Source organism: Chroicocephalus ridibundus, chromosome 4 (genome assembly GCF_963924245.1).
Source record: "Chroicocephalus ridibundus chromosome 4, bChrRid1.1, whole genome shotgun sequence".
Taxonomy (NCBI): Eukaryota; Metazoa; Chordata; class Aves; order Charadriiformes; family Laridae; genus Chroicocephalus; species Chroicocephalus ridibundus.
Genome location: NC_086287.1, coordinates 19,501,090 through 19,522,737, shown reverse-complemented (window position 1 = coordinate 19,522,737; position 21,648 = coordinate 19,501,090). Strand labels below are relative to the sequence as shown.

The following is a 21,648-nucleotide window of genomic DNA, read 5'->3' as shown; positions in this document are numbered from 1 at the left end:
ATTGCACACTGATTTGATCATAAACAGTTACACAAATCTGGACGTGTTATTCCAAACCAATCTTAAAAAAATACTCTCCCATGTCACCTGTGTAGGTCTATTGAGTGAATGGGGCTGGAATACATATTGAGTGAATGGGGGTGAAGTCGAAATATTTATTTGAATAACTAGTAATACTACTAAATTAATTTATCATAAATATTTGGAAATTATTTTTGCAAGCCTGATATATTTTGACACATTTTATAATAATTTCTGAAAAGGATCAGCACAAGGTAATGGAAGTTAACATGGCAAGAGGATTGATCAATGAAGTAACCACTTAGGAGTATAAGGATAATGTGATCCATGACATATAAGAGACTTGAGACTTTCAGCCAAAAATGCAGATATAGGGAACCACTTTTGACAATGCCTTAAAGCTCAGTCAAAGGGATTAAATTTAACTGCAAACCAGCTTCAGCCATACAAAAGGAATCATCAGTAGTGACCAAACTGGGATCTCTGAGAGGTCATAGAACTTCCCTGAACATACAGGAAATGTTAACCTGTGTATATAAAACTACAGCATAGCAACTGTTGATATGAATTGATTTTTTCAGTGGTAAGAAATATAATGATTCATAAAGTATATTTTTCTTCTCACGAACAGAATCACTTAAGAAGCTTATGTGTGTTACTCAGCTGAGTTTACCATACTGTTTTATAATTACTTTAGTTATGCACCGCTTATATCTGTTAAAAGTTTTCTTTTCTAGATCTTCATCCTGGATCTTTAATAATAACTGTTAGCAGCGATAACATTTCCCTTGAATTTTCACTTGATGTACTTCTGTATATACAAGTCTCTTGTAGTCATCTTCTTTTCCTCATTTAAATAATACCAAGGTAAATTATACATCAATGGAATTGCCAGAGTTATAACTCATGACTAAAATCGATCAATTATTTTCCTTGACGCTTCCATTTTTATTTAGTTGTATCACTTTTATTTAAATATTAATAATGAGGCGTACGTTTAAAATGTTCAGGAAAGACAGCATCTTTGCTTGGTTCTGTTTACTGCTTAGCGAAAAAAATGTGCTTTTTATTTCTCTCTAAATATTGAAATTACTTCCTCAAATGTAACTGCTCCAACAGAGGAAAACACATATTTTTCAGAAAAAATCATACAAAATCGTGTTCGAAGGAATTTCAAATGGCCATTTAGTCTCTTCCCCTGCCCCAGGGCGCTGTCAACAGCATTTACACCATTCTCAGGCAGGTGTTTTTCTAACATGTTCTTAAAAACCATCAGTGATGGAAATTCAACAGTCTTCTTGGGCAACCTCCATGAGTACTTCACCATCCTTGCAAAAAGAAATTTTCTCCCCACTGTCTAACCTAAACTTCATTTCCAGTTTTAAACCTGATTACATCTCGTCCTCTTGCCAGAGAATATGGATATCATCCCACTACCTTCTTTGATCCCATAAGGGATTATGGGATTCATGGTCCTACTGAAAGACTATGTTTCTCTACATCGAGAGGTAAAACACCATAAAAAGTTAATTCACCAAAGTAATACAGCTATAAATAAATATACTAACATATTCACAAAACATTGTTCACTCTCTCATTGTTCCTAAGATAAGGAAGATTCCAAAGGACATTCTTATTAATCAGACATTTTTATGTCTGTAGGAACAGCAATGACCAAGAAAATCTTCATTTCTTTTATTGTAAGTAGATCAATCTACTTTGTTATGGTGAAACCATGATTATTCAGAAGGAAAATAGCTGAAGTAGCACTAAAACCGCCCAAGTGAGAAGAAGAATCGCTCGAGGAAAGGTCCATATTACTGACTCTCCAATGCTGAAGGATTTTCACTGTGTAGTCCTGTTTTGTGCCTGGCCTGTGGATAAATGCTGACTTTAGAAGGCATTTGATTTCTCCATTTTCACCGTCAGAGTAGCTACATAGACAGGCGCAAGCTCATTAAAAAAATCTGTGTCAGACCAAACTTCCTTGGGTTTTCTGAGAAGTTGTCATCATTTACCAGAAGGAGGAAAATAAAAAAAAAGTAGTGAAGTAATTCATTACAACCTCCTGATCAAAAGTCACTCAGAAGTCCCTTAAATTGTATTTATCCCATAATACATAACAATGTGGGAATACTAAGCCTGAGCAAAAATTCTTCCTGCACACTTCTTGTCATTTCATCAAAAAGACCTGTAGAAAGAAGACTCCTCCTAGAGTGCAAATAGATGAGGGAAAGTCAGAGCATCCTCTATTTACCTGTGCACCTGCAAAGGAAAACTAAAATGTCTGAAGCCCCACCTTTTAAGAACCTTGTGAAACGATCTGGGAACTGAGCCAAAACCTGCTCTCTCACTATATAAGACTCGGGAGCAGACAGGTATTTCCTCAGAGGCAGGTTGTTCGGTAGTTTCTACCGGACTTCCAGAAGATGGGCACAGGTGGTGGGACACGAATACCACTATGGATATCAATACTAGCACTTGCCTTCATAGAGATCAAAGGTAGGAAGATTCACTTGCGTGGCGTTTTTACTGTTTTAAAGAATTTATAACTTGCTTCAAAGTTTAAAACGTTTTTTTCTTGGCTTTGTGAAGCTAATGAACCTGTTACTTTTATGCAAGATTTTCTTTTCTATTACAAATACTTTCCTTCCTAAGAAGAGGAAATTAACTGTCTTGAAAATTTATATTGTAGTCCATGCTCTCATCCTATTTTCTCCAGTTGAAATCTGGAATAGCTACACTGAATTCAGTGGAACTCACTCGGAACTCACAGTTCTAACAAAATACCTCAAGATTAGTGTTTAGCTTTTGATGTCCACTTAAAGGTTGTACAGCATTTCCAAATGTACAACCCAAAAGGTCCAAAAGTGGTTTTAGGAAGGAACAAATCAGTGGAATCTGTCTGCATATATTATTAAAGACTTTTTTTGTTTTATCAGCTGATGATACAGTATTGAAAAAAGGAGAGATTTTGCTTGAAAAATATTGGACAAGAGATTTTAAAAGTTCATCTATTCTTGCGCATGTGGTTGCATAAAAGCTTACAGCACAGGGCTGGTTTTTGATGGGGTAAAAACAAACGGACTTGCCTTAAATATTCTAAGGTGACACTTAATATATTCTCACAGATGAGTGGAAATCTTTTTTATGTATACTTCACCTGTTAATTTTCCTTAAAGTTTAAGGTAACAACGTTAGGTTTTAGTGCATTTTGATCTCAGATGCAGCATTATTTTACTTTTTCCTACTTCCAGGTAATTCCACAGTAACTTGCATTAAAAAGTGATAGTGTCAAAGAATAGTCCATCAAAACACTAGCTGTAGCATTACCACACAGCGCAATGGAAATAGGAATCTGCGATGCATATGGCATGAGGCAGAGTATTGGAGCCATACAGCGCGTGAGAGAGAAGCAAAAAGCTCTCTGAAGTTAGGCAGTGAAGAGGAGCCCGAAAGCGCTGAATAGTTCATGGTTTAAAAACGGGCACAATGTGTCCTTCCAACATCAGCTGCAGCCCCCCAGCTGGTGCAAAAAAGAAGGGATTTAGGGAGGCCCCTGCAGCTCTGATTTCAACATTAGCCCCTCTAGCGGTGCTACCCATGGACTGCCCTTGTTGTTGGGTGCAGCAGAGGGTGAGCCTCCCTTTTCGGTTTTTGCCGGCCAGCACAGCCTCCCCTGCAATCTGCCTTCTGGTGAACTCTTACTAAGCAGTGCATTAAAACCCCCTCTGGCCCCTGCAGATTTTGTGCGTATTCCTATTGTGATGCTGCAGTGGAATGGAACGAAATATGGTTTCTTCACTGGAAATAAAGAGTTTTGCGTTGAGGCAAAATCAACGTTCACAAATGTATCTATTGTAAAGACCCATTTCTCTCTGTGTGGCTCGTGTGTTTATTTTCGTTCTGCTGCTTATTAAAAAAAGGACTTGAAACTGTAAAATGCAGAGTAACTTTGGCTTTCAGTAAGAGGACAGAGATCAGTTCTCTAACTCTAAAATGAATTATTCCTGCACAAAAGGGACCTATTTTTAAAACACTCTAGCTAGACAAAGGGTTTTACTGTTGCTTAAAGCACACAGTGATCATAAAAACTAAGAAAATTAATTCCTCTGTCTGAAAAGCTTATAATGTTATCTAGAGGTACTGTGACAATAACAGAATAAGGATTTGCTCAAATTATAACAGGCACATTTTTGATGGCTTCCCTGCAGTAATTTATTAGGAGGAAAAAAACAAAAAGCTGAACGAGTGATGCATGGCCATCATGGTTGTTTGTAGCATGTAGCTCAGGTCCTGATGCAAATCTGACCTCCTGTATATGAACATAGCTTTGCTGATTTTTTATATACTGACTGTTGCATGTTTAAACAGATATGATTGAGAAATGATGAGGGAACTCAAGAAAATTAGACATTAACATTTTCCTCCTCCACTCTTCTTGATGCAGTTCAAGCACAGGATGATGAACAACAAACAAAATCAAACTATGTTTCTCCATCCACCCTGCAGCGACAAAAAGGTAAGTATTTTTATGCTGATCTATTTCTAAGATTTTGTCCCAAATTAAATTGATAAGTAATAAGATTACTAGAATCTTTCTATTCCTAGCTAGAACATACTTCCCCCCCCCAAAAAAAAAAAAAAAAGGAGAGAGAAATCCTCTGTACGATATATCCAGTTCCCAGACAATCTCTGGCTGCTCTGAACTGGAGAACTTCCTCTGAGATCTGGACCAGTGGATCTGGTCTACTGATGTGATACAGTTATCTAATCTTTAAATTAATGAAAGGTACATACCTTCTATCCAGAAGTGTATTTTCAGAAGAGGTGTGTGTATACATACATATGACAAAGGCACTTGATAGTAGGTAACAAAAGATGCATTTTTTATGCTGTGTCAAGATGACTGTATCACTCGTAACTACCTTAAACATTAGAATAATTAAGCACTACAAGATCATACATGACTCATAACTGTACAGAGCAAACACCATAACTGTATAGAGCAAAATAAAGGTGGAAGGATACAACGCTGACGGGTATATCAGTGGCGACAGGCCGAAACAACTAATCATTAAGCCTGCCCTGCAATCTGTAATTTGTGGGGTCACTAGCTGGCAATTAAAATAGTTCCAAACCCAAACTGGAAGTGTATCACGAATTATTTAATAGTGAGAGCACTTGATTATTGGAACAGATTGTCAAGAAAGGTAATATGTGTGCTTTTTCTTAAAACCCTTACATCAAGACTAAAGATTGTCTTTCTAAAACACATGTTTGTCAGTGATATTTTTTGGTCTAAATGCAGAAGTCAATGAGTGATGCTGCACAATCTACAGTTTGGAAGTCATCAGATTCTATGATTTTGATACTTTCAAGGGAGAAATTGCATCAATTCCTCAGACTCTCATGTTAATAAAACCATATTGCAGGTTCTCTAAGTATTCTATCCCTTTCATTGCTGAATCCACAGAGAAAACATTGGATTTGGTCATGTAAAATTTAGGGCTGGATCCTACCAATAGAACTCTTTGCAGATGATTAAAGTTTCACAGAATTTAAACTGATTTTTAAAAAAATCTGCTTAGAGATGGTTGTGCAAAAGTGCATGTTTCAGCAAAAAGAAAGACAGGAGCTTCAGAAAAAAACCAGCTCCCATGTCCCATCCTCAGCTTCTAATGTTCTTGAGTAACTTTCCGCTGAGAAGCAAAGGTTCAGACATAGACATTAGCACCACTCTTTTTGCATCACTACTACAACACTGCTCTAAGGATCAGATTGCTGCTTTTGAGTTCAGAACATCAGGGCCAACATCAGGTGGGAGTTTTGAACAGATAATGGAAGAAAGTACTAAAGCCAAAGAGCATGGTCTTTGGGGTTTGGCGGTTAGTGAAATATATAGAAAGACAAAGAACACAAAGCACTGTGTAAAACACCAATAAAACCTTGTGGAAACTTCCCCCTGGAGTGTAACTAGTATTAGGAAATGTTAATCACTAAAGAGACTAGGTAATCCCTATCAATTTTTTAGGACTTCGAATAAGATTAAACTTCATTGCTTTTTTCCCCCTTAGGTTTTCCACCGGCTTTGAAATCCCATGAAGTGACAATCATTCCACCTTTTCCAAACACATTGAAAGTAAAGGGTAAGTTAAACAAGTCGCTCAGGTATTTGTGTTCTTATTGATCACACAGGTAGAACATGGAGTGACTGAAGAGATTAATAAAGAGAGTAAGATCCTTTAGTATCATAAAATAAAAAATGAATAAGAAAAGTAGTCAGTTCATCAGGTAACAAGGATAATCTAAATGTGACCACAGTACCCAGCCTGCAGATGTGAAAAAAAATAAATTTAAAAAAACTTTATATTTTATATATACATAAAAATAATCCTGGGATAAATCAAGCACAATATTTCCAGTAAAGAGAGGGAAATATTAATGTGTTCAAAGCACTGGTGAGACACTTTATCTAGGGTATAGGGTACAATTCTGAATAGCCATGTTCAAGCAGTGCGAGTGTAAATCTGGAAGAGACACAGAGAGGGACTGTGAGGATAATCAGGGAGATAGAAGTGGCTGCTTGTAAGGAAATGAAGACTGGAGAGAGATAAGTGATTTCTGTAATGGGTGGGGGGAGGAGGAGGGAAGTGGAATCCCTTCAAGGTAAAGTGCAGTACTGGCACAAGAACATCCAGGCATACATGAGACAGGAATACATTTTGGAAGATGCTGGCAAAAGTCCTCCAGCCATTCAAAGGGTGCAGCTATGAGAGGCCTTCCCTAGTAGAAGTACCAGCTAGTTTTGAGCTAAATTGAAATTGGTTTTATGGTGAAACTTTAGAACTTCATACATTTAGGAAAGGATTTATAGAATATGGCTGTCAGCAGAACCAGAGCATTGGACACAGCAACCTGGGAGATCTCTTCCAATATTACGCCCCATATCCCTGTGCAAAACAGATTAAACACAAAAGATAACGGAATTAAATATATAACAGGATGGAAAACAGAAGATGGGCTTTTTGGACAAAGGCTAGTGAAAGAAATAAAAGGGGAAAAGCAACTAAAGGGAGGGTATCTACCGCAAATTACAGAAAATTCTTACTGCTTATTTTGAATCCACAGCTGGCAACCCCTCTCACAATGGCCGTGTGTGCAGCACATGGGGTAACTTCCACTTCAAGACCTTTGATGGGGACATCTTTTACTTCCCTGGGGCCTGTAATTACATCTTTGCATCCAACTGCAAATCTCCCTATGAGGACTTCAACATCCAGATTAGGCGTACAATGGTGGAAAATGCTACCATGATAACTCACGTCATCATGAAGCTGGAAGGAGCAGTGATTGAACTGACCCGCGGCTCTGTCCTGCTTGATGGCAAATTGTATGTTCATAACTTGAAATTGCCGCCTCTGGTCTTGCTCTCAGTGGGCTCTTTGAACGAGCATCCCTTTCCCTCATCTGATCTCACATTGCTCCCAAGTAGCTGGAGGGCTCAGGTCCTTCCTGAAGTATCAACAAAATTTAGAGGGCCTGACAGTGAGCTAAGTGACACTTCTGCAGATTATCCCTGTGTCCATTTTGTTCAGATGAGCTATATCCCAGATGCTGCCCCGCTGCTGCAATTGTGTGTATATATATCCAATTGAGTCTATAAGCTGGATTCAGTCAAAGTGTTAGGTTTTTACACCCTTTAAGTTTTTACTTTCCATTAATTTTTCAGAACAGGATCCTTGAGAGGAAGTTTTGATGGCTTTTGTCCTTGCACTGAACAGTATGCAGTTGAGCAGTGACTGCAGCTTGTACCTGCGCTCATTTAAAATTAGCTAGTCTGGAAACTTGCTATCTTTGTAGCAAGGGTAGCGCTAACTTTGGCATAGGGTGTGAAAGCTGTCCAAAAGGCTGGGTAAATATTTGGGCAGCTATCCCACAGTGAGTTGTGTATTATAGCAGCTACATATAGTGAGCTAGTCTAAAGGTTATCTTGGGTACACCTTTGTGAATAGCACTCATGTCACAGAAAGACTAAAGAGTATATCCTTTTATTATCAAGGGCTTTAAGGAGTAAATAGCAATATCCTGAAGCATACTGCCTGCAAAACAGAACCTCCCAGCACTTTTTTGAACAATACAACCAAAGACACATGCCAACATTTTACTTAGCAAAACACCGTTAAGGGAGATAGCCTTAGGAAAAGCAGGGGAAGCAAAGGCTGATCCATTTGACAACGAGAAGCAATTGCATAGGAAACAGCCAAAATGTCACAAACTTGTTGTCTGTACTTAGTTACTGCTCTGACTAATTTTGTCACCTATGCATGTTGAAGCTTCTCAAAGAGAATGAGAAAGGGTATCCGTGTGGATACTCAGTGGATATTCTGTCCCTAGCCCTGCTGAATTACTGCGATCTTTCCCCAGGGTCCAGATGCCCTACAGCCATATGGGAGTCTTCATAGAGAAAAGTAACAGCTATTTGAAAGTTTCTGCCAAGTTAGGACTGACTTTCCTTTGGAATGAAGAGGATGCCCTCCTGGTAAGAAAACATCCAAAACATGGCAGAAAGCCTGTGTTTTAAAAATAGTCTGTTTATATCTTTGCAGTCTTAATCAGCCAGGCAAGCATTTCTTACTTTTGGATTGGTGTCCATTTTTAGTGTATAATTCTGTATTCCAGTCTTCTCCTAATTTCCCTTTTTTTCCCACCATGCTCAGCTCAGGATCAATAGACCCCCAATTATAACGTCCCCACCTAGCAGTGAAGTACTCCTCAGACTCCAAGCCTATCAATGTGCTGATGTTTACAGCCCCAGGGCTGGAATAAGACCAAGTTTTTCTTGATGGTCACTGACCTTCCCAATCATGCCTACCTTGTTACCACACAACAGTCTGCACAGCATACATATGTCAAATTTTGAGTACGTAAAATATTGATGTAGGCTGTGTTCCTAACCATCAAGGCTGACATTACTATGAACCTAAGCTCTCTTTCCTCGTTTCTTTTAGGTGGAACTAGATAAGAAATATGCCAATCAAACTTGCGGACTTTGTGGGGACTTCAATGGAGTTCCAATTAGCAATGAATTTATTTCAGAGAGTAAGTAATCAAAAGCATTATTAAGTATTGGGGCTTTGGTTTTCTATTTTTTAACAGTATACTGTAACATACATTGTGGGTTGTATTAACTTCAAAACTGGTGATAGTTCTTTATGTATTTATATGATGTACGTTATGTATAGAGTTAGGGCTTTGGATGTATTGGGTGGCTTTCATTACTGTTAGATCTTTTAAGACCTGCCACATGCAACTTTCTGCTTGTTTTCAATAGTTAAGATCCAGTTCCTTGTACACCTTCTTCATCTCCTTTTGCCTTTCACATTATAGTGATATTATTTGGTAATCACTGTTCATGTCATAGCAGGTAGCATCACAAAAGAAAATATCTCCATGCAAAAGCCAGTAAACATTATTCTAATATTTGGACTGTTTTTTACAGAGACAAAACTGACTCCCATACAGTTTGGGAATAGGCAGAAGATGGATGGGCCCACAGAGCAGTGTGCTGATCCTATTCCTCCTGCTCTTGTGGTGAACTGCTCAGCTGAATTTGTAAGAACCTTTCTCTCAAAATATGTTTTCTCAGAGTAAAATACATTCTTCCTGTCTTTGGAGAAAATTTGTTAGAATTGGAAAACATATAGCACGAATATGACTCAATCTTAGGTCTGGAAAGAAATTTTTTCTAAATTTAATTTTTTATTCTTTGCTAAAGTGAATGTTAAAAAGTTGCATTCCCCTTCCAAGAGAAGAATGGATATTCTCATAAAAGAGAAATTCACTGAGGATGTCTTAATATAAGAAACTCTATAATGCTTAGGAAGTCACCTGAGCTGAAAGTAACTCAAGATATGGGAAGACAGAAGAGTTAATCAAAGAAGTTCCATGCATACTTGCCCTATTGTTATTCTTTTCCCTAAACATCTGCTTATGGCTAGTGTTGGAGAGGCTTCTGGACCAGACGGACCTTTGGTTTATTCTGCTACATGCCTTAAATGATTAGTTTCATATTTTCTAAGCACTTGTTTTACCTTCTCTATTTTCCCTCCTAGGCTTCTATCTGTGCAACAGTATTAACCAGTAAAGCATTTACAAGCTGTAATGCACTTGTGGATGTTCAGGACTACATTGAAACTTGCATACAAGACCTATGCCACTGTGATAGCTCTATGGCTGACTTCTGCATGTGCAACACCTTTGCTGAATACTCCCGGCAGTGCGCTCATGCAGGTGGACAGCCTCTGAACTGGAGAACCCCAGAACTGTGTCGTAAGTGTCTCAGGGAGGGACTTTCACCTGTGCTTACTATCCGTATCTAGTAAACTTCAAATACGCGATTTTTTTTCTCGAAGAGGCCAGCTGTTTAAAGGTGCATGTAGTTTTCAAGAAATCAGTTTTAACCTGAGCATACTCAAGACTTTGGAAATATGGAAGTTTAGAGGATTTTGCATTACTAAGGATTTTCAATATATATCCAAAAGTCTAAAATGTTACATCCTCCACTGTATTCTTCCCATTATATCTTGATAGAAAACATCCTAAATTGCAAATACTGTTTTCTCAACATTTCAAAGGAAAAGTCAGCATTATAATACTTTTTCTACTTTCAGCCAAATTATGTCCTTTCAACATGCAATACCATGAGTGTGGCTCCCCCTGTTCTGACACGTGCAGCAACCCGGAACGATCTGCACTTTGTGAAGATCATTGTACAGATGGCTGCGTCTGCCCTCCAGGCAAGCTTATTTCCTGCCCTTTTCTCGTAATCAAAACTGCTAGAACACTTACCTGTACACATTTAACAACTTCCCTGCTCTGTATCATTCTCATCACGTCATTGCTATTGTTATTATCATTAAAGTAATAACTACATTTGTTCCTTGATACACATGCACCATTTCTATTCAGATTACTAAAAACGCCCTTTTAAACAACAAACATGCCTGAGACGTGTACATAACGACTGAACTGAGAATAAGACACTTTGCTCCTACAACAAGGGGAAGTCTTCTATTCTCAGCATCCATATTCAGTTCACAGAAAGTATGTAATGTTTAATCACATTTTGCCCGCAACAATAACTCCTGGTGTTAGCAAGCTGCATCTGGTTCACCAGATTACCAAACCCTTCCTGTCCAGTGCTGCATATCTAAACAACAAGGAGCTGAGAGAGCATTAGGCAGCGAGAAAAATCTGGTGCTTCAGAGAATTACGCATGTGAACTGAATGTCAGTACAAGACAAACAACGCAAATGTGTTCTCTTTGTGCACTTACTTCTGGGGCTGAGAATTGTTGCTGTTGTGAGTGACTGCATGGTAGGATCCTCACCTCTTGTAGCTCTTCTGCCCATCCTCCATGACGTCTCATAGAATTGACCATCGCTTTTTTGTGTAATATCATTGACTTCTCCTAGATAACCCTCTGCCTTTGGGTATAAAAATATTTACTGTACAGATACATCCCTGGGCAGTCTTACAAATGGTTCATCTATTCCACCTCATTATCTATTAATTTTAGTCCTAATTCCAATCTAATGAAGTCCATAACAGAAAGGTGTTTCCCTAGAGGTCTCTTTTGATCACCCTAAGATTTTAGATAGGGTTCAATGGAATATAGCCCTTCGATTCCTACATAGCTGGCATCCTATTATTTTAAAGTACTTTCTATTAATTTTCTGTGTACTACAGAAGAAATGGAACATGCTTTCTGGTGTCTGCCAGATATGTGTACAAAAGCAGGTTCTGCAGTGCACAGAATGAGTAACAGACCAATTCTTTCCCTAGGAATGGTATTTGATGACATTAATGGTGCTGGCTGCATTCCCCGTAAAGAATGCCACTGTACCTATGAAGGTGAAACTTATGCTCCTGGTGCCTCCTTCTCATCTAAATGCAGATCATGGTAATATACTCTCTTTCTCATACTTCTTTTTTAGGTGCATTACCTGAACATTTTGAAGACAGGGAAAAATTACTAATTTCCCCTCAAAAAGAAATGAGGAACTACTTATCAACTGAATTTCCTTGATTACACATTTTTAGAGGATGCTTACATCTCTGTTTTCTCCTCCCATTTAGAAGCAAAAATTTAAGTTTTGGTATAGGTACCCCAATTTCAAGAACAATCAATTAAAGGAGACAATCAAATTCAAATACTAGAGGTGTTTAAAAATGTGAATTACTGTGTTACGTCCTTTGCAGCACTACAGTGTAATACTAGGATACTCATGTAAACGCTGTGGAGGGCGTGACATTTAGGGACATGTTCCATTAGACAGAGTGGGAGATCATGTTTGAGAGGCATGTTTGACAGATATGATATACATTTTTCAATATCACTATAATTACTGAAGTATTATTGCATAAGTATAAGTAAATGCAGCTATCTATCTATGAATACAAGAACCACAAACATGCATGTTATTTTCCAAGAAATACTTAACACATTTGAAGCTTGAGCCATACTAATGGAGGTGAGGGGCGATCCTTCATACGTAGCAGAATGGATGCCAGGTTCACCAGGACTGAATTATGTCCAAAGACTAGAAATGAACAGCAATATATAAAAAATGATCACTAATATAAATGTACCTGCCCCATACTTATTTTGATATTTCAAAGCAATGTTGGTTTCTTTGACAGTATGATCAATGCTTCAAGACTAAGGCATCAGCTACCTTTATTGTCTCTTATTTCATTTACACTTGCATTACCCAAGGTTACTGAATGCCTTCTTCATTTCAGTACCTGTACTGGAGGTGAATGGTCTTGCGTCACCCAGTCATGCCTCGGGACTTGCAGTATTGAAGGAGGCTCTCACATTTCAACGTTTGATGAGAAATATTATTCCTTCTTTGGAGACTGTAGCTACGTCCTAACCAAGGTAAAAATGAGTCACAATCCTTGCCAAAGCAATATGCAATATGCTAAAGGAAAACATTATATTATATTATATATAATGCTGTTTAATTAAAAATACTGGCAAACACATCAACTGTCTGAAACTTAGAGGGTGAACGTGGAGCCTTAAATGGATTTCAGGGGGCTTTCCGTTAGGGTTATACTAAATAAACATATCATAGCAGTTTTGTGTTCGTTGGTCATTGTTTAAGAATTGCACTGAGTTTTTAGGTTCCATGAAACAATCTACACGCTTCCCATTATTTTTTTAATCAAATATTGTCTCTCTGGTGTTTTATAATTACTTCTTTCTGAGCAATGTGCTTATTACATCCACTGGTACCGTCCTTTTTGTCACAGTTAATATAGTTCAATGGCTTATTTGATTAACAGTATTCACAATGCAATTATTATTATACAGAATGCATGGGAGAAGAATTATTTCCTTAAGACGATCTACCTTCCAAACAGTCTTTCCCAGTAAACATAGATTCGCGTTTAAAAGCAAAAAGCTAAAAAGTCATACATGTATTGTAAAACCTGAATTAGAAATTGATGACTTACAAAAATACCTAATATTAACTGGAGTTTTTAGATTAGTAGGGACTGAATTCTGAGTAGGTATATCTAAAATAATTACTACAAACTTGCAGATTTCAGAACCCTGGGTATATTGGTATTTATTTGTACTAGATGAGTGATTGAAACAATTTTCATAAATATTAAATTATGTTCATATTAAATAAAATCTGTTCTCAAAAATCTCAAGCTGAATGTTACAAAGAGAGAGAACCATAGAAAACTAGAAACATAGAAACCCGTAAAAAGCTAAAGTGAAGTAATTTAGAACTGGAGTAGATTAAATCAATGAAACTTTTTGATTTGCTTCACAAGCTCAATCCACAACAGGATCATAGATCCAACTTATATGTTAAACTCCCCTTTTGGCACTAACATATAAAATTAGATTCTCAGAGGCTCTGGAGGTACAGAAAACCCCTAAACATGGGCACAAAAGGCCAAAAAGCCCACAATTTTAACATTAAATTTCCAGATGGCTGTATTTTGCATCTCAGCTGTCGTCAATTTAATCTTCATTACACCAAGAAAGTGATAAGACACATTCAGAATCACAGCCTTCGTGTGTTTCCCTGTAACATCTTGGCTATTAGGCTCGCTTTGAATACAGCTCGCAGAACACAGACCACTGAAAATCAGAACCAAGAGAAAAACTGAATTTTGCCTTTATTCAGTAGTTTAGTTAGTGAAATTTAGTGAAATTTTAGCTTAATGTTCTCCTATGAGAGGATATTTGAATGCCTATTTCCTATCTGTTAAAAGTATGTCCAAATCACCAGGCTATTTAATAATCTATTCAGTACAGAAGATACTGGAAATAATTTCTATCCTCTCCCAGGTAAACACCATAACCAATGGGCAAGAACTTCCTTCTTTAGCATATTAAACTAATATTACCCAAACATTAAGAAGTCTTAAAGTTCAGCTTAATAAATTTAACCTGCCCTTGAATACCAGAAGTAATGGATAGCTTTCACTGTACAGACTGCATGAATGCCAGCTTGCTTAGTGACTGGGTACATATATGTAAGAACATACAGAATCATAGAATCATTTAGGTTGAAAAAGACCCTTGGGATCATCAGCCCCACTCTACAAAGTTCTCCCCTACACCATATCCCCCAACACCACTTCTAAATGACTCTTAAACACATCCAGGGATGGTGACTCCACCACCTCCCTGGGCAGCCTATTCCGGTGTCTGACCACTCTTTCTGGAAGAATTTTGTCCTAATGTCCAGTCTAAACCTACCCTGTTGCAGCTGGACGCCATTCCCTCTTGTTTTATCACTAATTACCTGTGAGAAGAGACCAGCACCAACCTCTCTACAGTGTCCTTTCAAGTAGTTGTAGAGAGTGATGAGGTCTCCCCTCAGCCTCCTCTTCCTCAAACTAAACAGTCCCAGCTCCTTCAATCACTCCTCATAAGACTTATTCTGCAGGCCCTTCACCAGCTTCATTGTCCTCCTCTGCACTCGCTCCAGCACCTCAATCTCTCTCTCGTATTGAGGTGCCCAAAAATGGACACAATACTCATGGCGTGGCCTCACCAGTGCTGAGCAGGAAGAGCAGGAAGAAAAGGAATAAACAACATTTTAAAAGATTCACTGTACTAAAAATGCCATTTGAGTGTGAACCTTTTTAACATAACTATTTTAACATAACAAATCCTTTTAACAATATCTTTTGTTTTCTTCTAGCTCTGTGACAGCAATGAATTCACTGTTCTGGGAGATATCCACAAGTGTGGCCTGACTGACACTGAGACATGCCTCAAGGGTATAGCCGTCAGCCTGAGTGGAGGACAAACTGTAAGTAGCAAATGTAGACACCTAACATTCTGCAGGGATGTTTTTGAAGCTTAATAGACAAGTAGTTTGCAAATGACACACAACAGCACAGACAGGAAATCTGCGCTGATCTTTTTGTTTTATTTCATTTGAACTTTATTCAAAGAAAGATTAAAAATAAAGTAGGTTCATTGCCAGTCAAGATCCTAGTAGTTTTCTGTCATTTAGTTTTCTCTGGGAATTTTCTTGTTTGTTTTGACAGTTAATGGACGGCAGTAATAAAGATTAAATAGTATAGGAATGAGAACATCATCATAGTCTCCCCCCATATTTTTTGCCTTTATCCTGAACAATACTAGATAGAAAACATTTGGAAAGTGTTTTGCCTTTCCTAAATATACTTGATAATCATTGCCTTTCTTTGGGGACAGAACATTGTGATCCAGCCTTCCGGCAGTGTATTTGTGAATATGATCTACACACAGCTGCCATTCTCTGCAGGTAAGTTCCCTTGGAAGACTTCTGTGATGTTTCTCATTTTTAACTTTAAAATATTATTACACTGGTTAATTGAAAGCCAAATTCTACCTTTGGTTACACTGAAGCAAACCCAAGGTACCCTAGTCTCTTATTTTTAAAGTAATAGGGTTTGCCTATTCAACTCTTAAAATTTTAGTAAAAACACGGTCTAATTTTAGCAATATCTAAATGGAGATTCAAGAGGAATAATAAGAGAGGAAAGAAAAACTCTGATATGCAACAGGACTCCAATATCTCAAATTGTTTAGTTCCCTCTGTCCCTTTGCTCAGTGCACATTCATCACTGGAGAGTTTTTTTCATGCCAGTTCTTCTCGAATACTACTGCACCTGAACACAAAGGAAATCATGAAAGGACAGAATAGGTCCATGTTGGAGTCTACCACTAAATCATGCTACGTCATTTTCATCAAGTAAAGGTGATCTTTTAAATAGCAACAGAAGTATGAGTTCTTCCCCTTATTTTAAAACACTTGAAAGAAAGTGGAGGGTTTTTATACATTTGTTGTTTAGGGTAAAGACGGCCTGTTTTGGTGCTGGATTTTAAATCCTATATGGATCATTTTCCCTCCAGTTCTTCAGAAATTAGCATCATATCAAACACAGCTGTAGAATCCCTCTATACAATGAACAGTCATTTCATCTGCTCATCTCACATGAAATTATAACTCTTACATTCTTATGTCCCTAGCAAATGTCACCATCTTCAGATCATCATCTTTCTTCATTATTCTGCAAACAACCTTTGGTCTTCAGCTACAGGTTCAGCTTGTGCCTCTCATGCAACTTTTTATAGACTTAGACCCATCACATAAAGGGCAGACCTGTGGTAAGTCATTTTACCATTAACAAGTGCCTTCATCAGTATGCTTCATTCTCCAGGAGACTTTCACAGCCCATCTGCTTCCTTTTAGGTCTCTGTGGAAACTTCAATGACGTGCAGACAGATGATTTCAAAACCACTAGTGGTGTAATAGAGGGTACTTCAGCTGCCTTTGGCAATACTTGGAAAACTCGGGCTGATTGTCCTGATGCCAAAAATACCTTTGAGAACCCCTGTACTGTCAGCATACAAAATGGTAAGCTCAGCATATAGTAATGTCTTCTATTCTCTTTTAAGATGGAAAGAAGAAATAAACTGATCAACCACCAAGCATTTATCCAAACTAACAATGGACCACTTGCACACACACTATTTTCCTCATTTGACACTAGAAGTCTTCAATCAATAAATAATAACTAGGATAGTATTTTGGATCTTCAAAAATATTCCTTTGGATAAAGAAAGCAAGTGTATTCCCCAACTTACTTAAGGGAAAATGGAACCATACAGCATATCAGGGACCCATTCCTGGAAAGGACCAATTGTCATCATCAGGAAAAAAGCTATGCATAGCCCCACTGAAAGTTGGACTCAGTGTGGTCCTTCCACTGTTAAACTGAGAACCAGACTTAGAATTCAGAGCTTCATAGCTCTTAGGCTCCATTTCAGCCAATGAAATATGTAATTTTTGAGCATTCATAAGCTACTCTTCTGTTTTCTGAGATGAACTAGTGTATTTTTAACTCACAATGCGAACCTTCATTTTCAAAATTCAGCTATGGATTTCTTAGTTTATTCCATGACAACTACCATGAATTAAGAGCATTCAGTTTACAAAGAGTTCATATTTCTGTATAGAGGAAGTGAAAGACTGTGTTTCAGCAAATGCAAAGCTGAATTCTATCGTAAAGTTAAGCTTCTGCAGTTTCCCTGCAGGAAGTATTGTTACATTAGGACAAGAGTTTAGACAATGAAGTGCAACAGAAAATCTTAATATGTTTTCAATTCACAGACCAGTATGCTCAGCACTGGTGTGGACTGCTCTCTGATACCACGGGACCTTTTGCTGAATGTCACTCAACAGTGAATCCAGAAGTTTACCAGAAGGTATTTGGCTCTTAAATTTTCCCATTTTAAAGAAAAAGACTGAGATTTCTCATACTAACACCTGAGAGAATAGCTTGCCAATTGGGAGGAGATGCATTCATGATAGTTCTTTTCAAGCCAAGGGTTCATTTTTATCTACACATCATAGTAATTACTCCTTTGTAAAGGTACCTTTTTTTCCATTCCCAGGAGAATAAACTTACAGGCATATTCCTGCTGCCCATATTTTTAAGTACTAACCTAAATGTCTAAGCTGGGAACTTGGATTCCCTGGACTTCTTATCAGATCAAAGGACAAAAGCTGTCCTTTCTGAGATATAAGGAAAGCTTTAGTCAGAATATTAACTAGCACTTTGCTTAGTAGCTCTGAACCGCTCTCAGAAGGCTTTTGCATATATCCAAGGACAGGGCAAGAAATGTGTGTAAGAAGCAACAAAGAGATTTAGATAAGATGTGAACAAAAATGTTCCAGGAATTCAAGGTGATGAAGCTCTGGAACACACTGCCTGGGGACTTTACAAAGTCTCCCTGTTATTGGAAATCTGTAAGATTATGTTCAACAAACATCTTCTGAAATGGTAACATTACAGTGACCTTGCCTGGCATAGCAACACATTAAATGACTTGTTTTCTTCACTCTGATGCAGACAGCCTAAGCTCCTAAGCCGAAGCCCTAAAATTTGGATGGCAACAAATACCCTCTACTTGTTCTAAGAAACCTACCAACACCTGAAAAAGTGAAACGAAACAAGAAAAAGAAAAAATAGTTTAAAATTGTGGCCCTCTAATTACTCACTCTCCTTGCAAAGAATCTTTCTTGAAAGTGCTCCATGAAATCTTCAAATGAAAAACAGACACGTGTTTACTTATGTATAGGGATTACACTCATTTGTAGCTCTAAAGAACATGACACTCTAAAAAGTATAGAGCACCACGGCTTTGATATGACAATCTGATGACCCTAGGTCACTCTCTGTCCCTAGAACTGCATGTTTGACACGTGTAACTGTGAGAAGAGTGAGGACTGCATGTGTGCTGCCCTTTCCAGCTATGTCAGAGCCTGTGCTGCTAAAGGAGTTCTCCTCACTGGATGGAGAAGCAAAGCTTGCAGTAAGTTTTATTTCCCTTTGCCTCTTGAAAATAATCATTGAGAAGGCCCCACACAGCAGCTCTCAGGGATTCCCACAGTAAATTGTGTTAAATTATGTTTTAAGTACAATTTGAGGAGGAAGGGAATATGACAAAAGACAAGCAGTAAGCAGAGAAATATAAAAAAGAGGTTTTGTTAGATTACTAGCTCAGAACCAGCAGAAGCAGCATGGACTTCAATACCGTTGCAATAGGAATAAACTAAGTAGAGAGTTTCTTAATTTATTTGACAAAAATATAAAAATAGCAATGAGGAAAAAAGACATTATACATTAACATAATTAAAATATTTTCTTTTTTTAACCCAAACAAAATATTTGTATTTGTGACACATCTATAGGGAAAAATTCTGCTCTAGCACTATAAAATAATTACACTACACTACAGTACAGCAATACAAAATAATTACACTATTAAGGATATCAGTAAAGCACATGTACATACATGTTTATCATATATGCTTTACCTCAACTACTGCATTTATACCTACATTGATTCTTAAATGAACTGCAAATGTAACTCAACTTTTTACTCTCAAGCAAAATACACCACCTTGTGTCCGAAATCCTTGAAGTACACTTACAACGTCGATTCCTGTCAACCCACCTGCCGGTCTCTGAGTGAGCCTGATGTCACATGCAGCATCAAGTTTGTCCCAGTTGATGGCTGCACCTGCATAAATGGAACCTACATGGATGAAAGTGGCAAATGTGTGCCTGCTTCTAGCTGTCCTTGTTACTACAAAGGAACGCCTCTGTCTTCTGGAGAAGTTATTCATGATAATGGTGTTGTCTGGTAAGAGATTTGTAAGCAAAAGAATGAGATTGGATATAGGCAATCATGAAACCACATATACATTATGCAATCTATTCAAGTCAAATGCATTTCTCTCCCTAATAATTTCAATACAAAAAATCACAGATCCTTAAAAACTGTTAGGGCTACACATATTTGGAAGATGGTACTTAGACTGCTACAGGAATTCAACAAACCATGCTGTGGTGGGTTAGCCTTGGCTAACAGCCAAACTCCCACCCAGTCAGTCAGTCACTCACTCCCCATCACACCTACTTTTCTTACCCATGACTGTAAAAGACTTGTTCCATGGTGAAAGATGCTTGATAATCCCATTATGGATTATTCCCATTATGAGTGGACTCTGAACTATTCTGAAGGACAGTTTTTAGTCGGGCAAATGGACAAAGCAAATAGCAAAGCAAAAAGCAAAGCAAATAGTTAGCAAATTTTTATATAGAATATACTTGTATTTTGGTCTGCTCTAATATAAAATATTTTTAATAGTACAAACTATTCTGATAAAGGATACGTTTTCACCATTTTATCACACAGTAAATTTTAATTATTTCAAATTCATTAGGAAATAAGGAAAAACAAAAACATATCCATTCTCTTTTTTTTTTTTTTATAGCACTTGCACCTATGGAAAGCTGAGCTGCATTGGAGAGAAACCTGAACCAGGTAACATATCACTTAAGGTTTTCTTTAACTCTCCCTTTCCATTTTCACCCTTTTCAGTTCTTTCTTTTTTCATCATCATGATGCAAATTGTACAAGTCTGAAATCAAACAAGAAAATGAACTTATGACTTATGTAATGTAGAGGATTCCCAAAATATAAAGAAACAGATCTTACCTTTCAGATGGCTGAAACAAGTTATAATCCTCTGCGTTACCCATGGGAAAAGAATACTTGGTCACCTCACTGAATGTGAGGAGAAAACTGTCTACATTTCAAATAAAATAAAAGTACTAAAAGCCAAAAAAAAAATACAAAGTAAACCATGATCTTCTTTTTCTTGCCTTTTTTTTTTTTTGCTGAAAGGAAGTGTTTCACAGAGCTAATTAAACATTAATTTCTATGAGTAGTCCAAGCATAAGCACAAAAAACCCCAGATGAGCATGACTTCAAAATATTCATCTTCTCTTTCTGCTCAAATGCATTATATTAAGGCACACATACCTCATAAAGGAGGCTTCTTGTTTTATTTTTCTTCAGTTTGCATTAAGGAAATCCAAAGATATAAGTACATGGTTGATCTCACCTTTCTCATGGCTTTTTTTCTCTTTCAGTCTGCGTACCTCCCATGGTCTATATTGACTGTGGCAATGCCACTGCAGATGTGGTAGGAGCAGGATGCCAGAAGAGCTGTCAGACTCTAGATATGGAATGCGTAAGTATAGACTCCTTATTGAAAGCATTTTAAACTAGGTGTCTTCTACAATTACCAGCTGCAGTTGGAGTCTTCTACCAGGGAAATCTTTCAAGTCATGTTTTCTATATGGTCCTTACAGTACAGAACCCACTGTGTCTCTGGCTGTGTATGTCCTCATAACCAAGTCTCAGATGGCAAAGGTGGCTGTATAGCTCCAGAAGACTGTCCATGTGTTCACAATGGGAATTCCTACAGCCCAGGAGAATCAATCAGAGTTGGCTGTAACAACTGGTAAGGGCATATTGAAAAATATTATTTTCAAGCATCTGAAAGGTAATAGTTTAAGCTCTAAGTGAATTATAGCATTTCAGTCTAGCAGTATCCTAGTTATAGGAAGGTATCGTACATAAGATGATCCACTTAGTACCTAAAAAGCAAGCTCTACCTGTTTTTTATAATGGCACACAGCACAGAAATTGCAAGTGGTCAGAAAAATATGGTTTGG

At 37.6% G+C, this 21,648-nt stretch overlaps 1 protein-coding gene across 1 annotated transcript in view; it reads left to right on the top strand.

The window, feature by feature from the left end:
* Positions 1 to 2,411: 2,411 nt before the first annotated feature.
* The window catches only part of MUC5AC (mucin 5AC, oligomeric mucus/gel-forming), a 61,555-nt gene continuing 42,318 nt past the window's right edge, over positions 2,412 to 21,648 (top strand). The window contains exons 1-21 of the mRNA XM_063331720.1: positions 2,412 to 2,523; positions 4,472 to 4,543; positions 6,099 to 6,170; positions 7,153 to 7,414; positions 8,449 to 8,563; positions 9,033 to 9,123; positions 9,524 to 9,636; positions 10,137 to 10,353; positions 10,695 to 10,820; positions 11,869 to 11,986; positions 12,829 to 12,967; positions 15,264 to 15,374; positions 15,785 to 15,854; positions 16,583 to 16,720; positions 16,806 to 16,970; positions 17,727 to 17,821; positions 18,805 to 18,931; positions 19,510 to 19,765; positions 20,400 to 20,449; positions 21,061 to 21,161; positions 21,283 to 21,434. Of these exons, the coding sequence (XP_063187790.1) occupies positions 2,451 to 2,523; positions 4,472 to 4,543; positions 6,099 to 6,170; positions 7,153 to 7,414; positions 8,449 to 8,563; positions 9,033 to 9,123; positions 9,524 to 9,636; positions 10,137 to 10,353; positions 10,695 to 10,820; positions 11,869 to 11,986; positions 12,829 to 12,967; positions 15,264 to 15,374; positions 15,785 to 15,854; positions 16,583 to 16,720; positions 16,806 to 16,970; positions 17,727 to 17,821; positions 18,805 to 18,931; positions 19,510 to 19,765; positions 20,400 to 20,449; positions 21,061 to 21,161; positions 21,283 to 21,434 (2,663 nt within the window). The 5' untranslated portion in view covers positions 2,412 to 2,450. The remainder of the gene's footprint in view (positions 2,524 to 4,471; positions 4,544 to 6,098; positions 6,171 to 7,152; positions 7,415 to 8,448; positions 8,564 to 9,032; positions 9,124 to 9,523; positions 9,637 to 10,136; positions 10,354 to 10,694; positions 10,821 to 11,868; positions 11,987 to 12,828; positions 12,968 to 15,263; positions 15,375 to 15,784; positions 15,855 to 16,582; positions 16,721 to 16,805; positions 16,971 to 17,726; positions 17,822 to 18,804; positions 18,932 to 19,509; positions 19,766 to 20,399; positions 20,450 to 21,060; positions 21,162 to 21,282; positions 21,435 to 21,648) is intronic.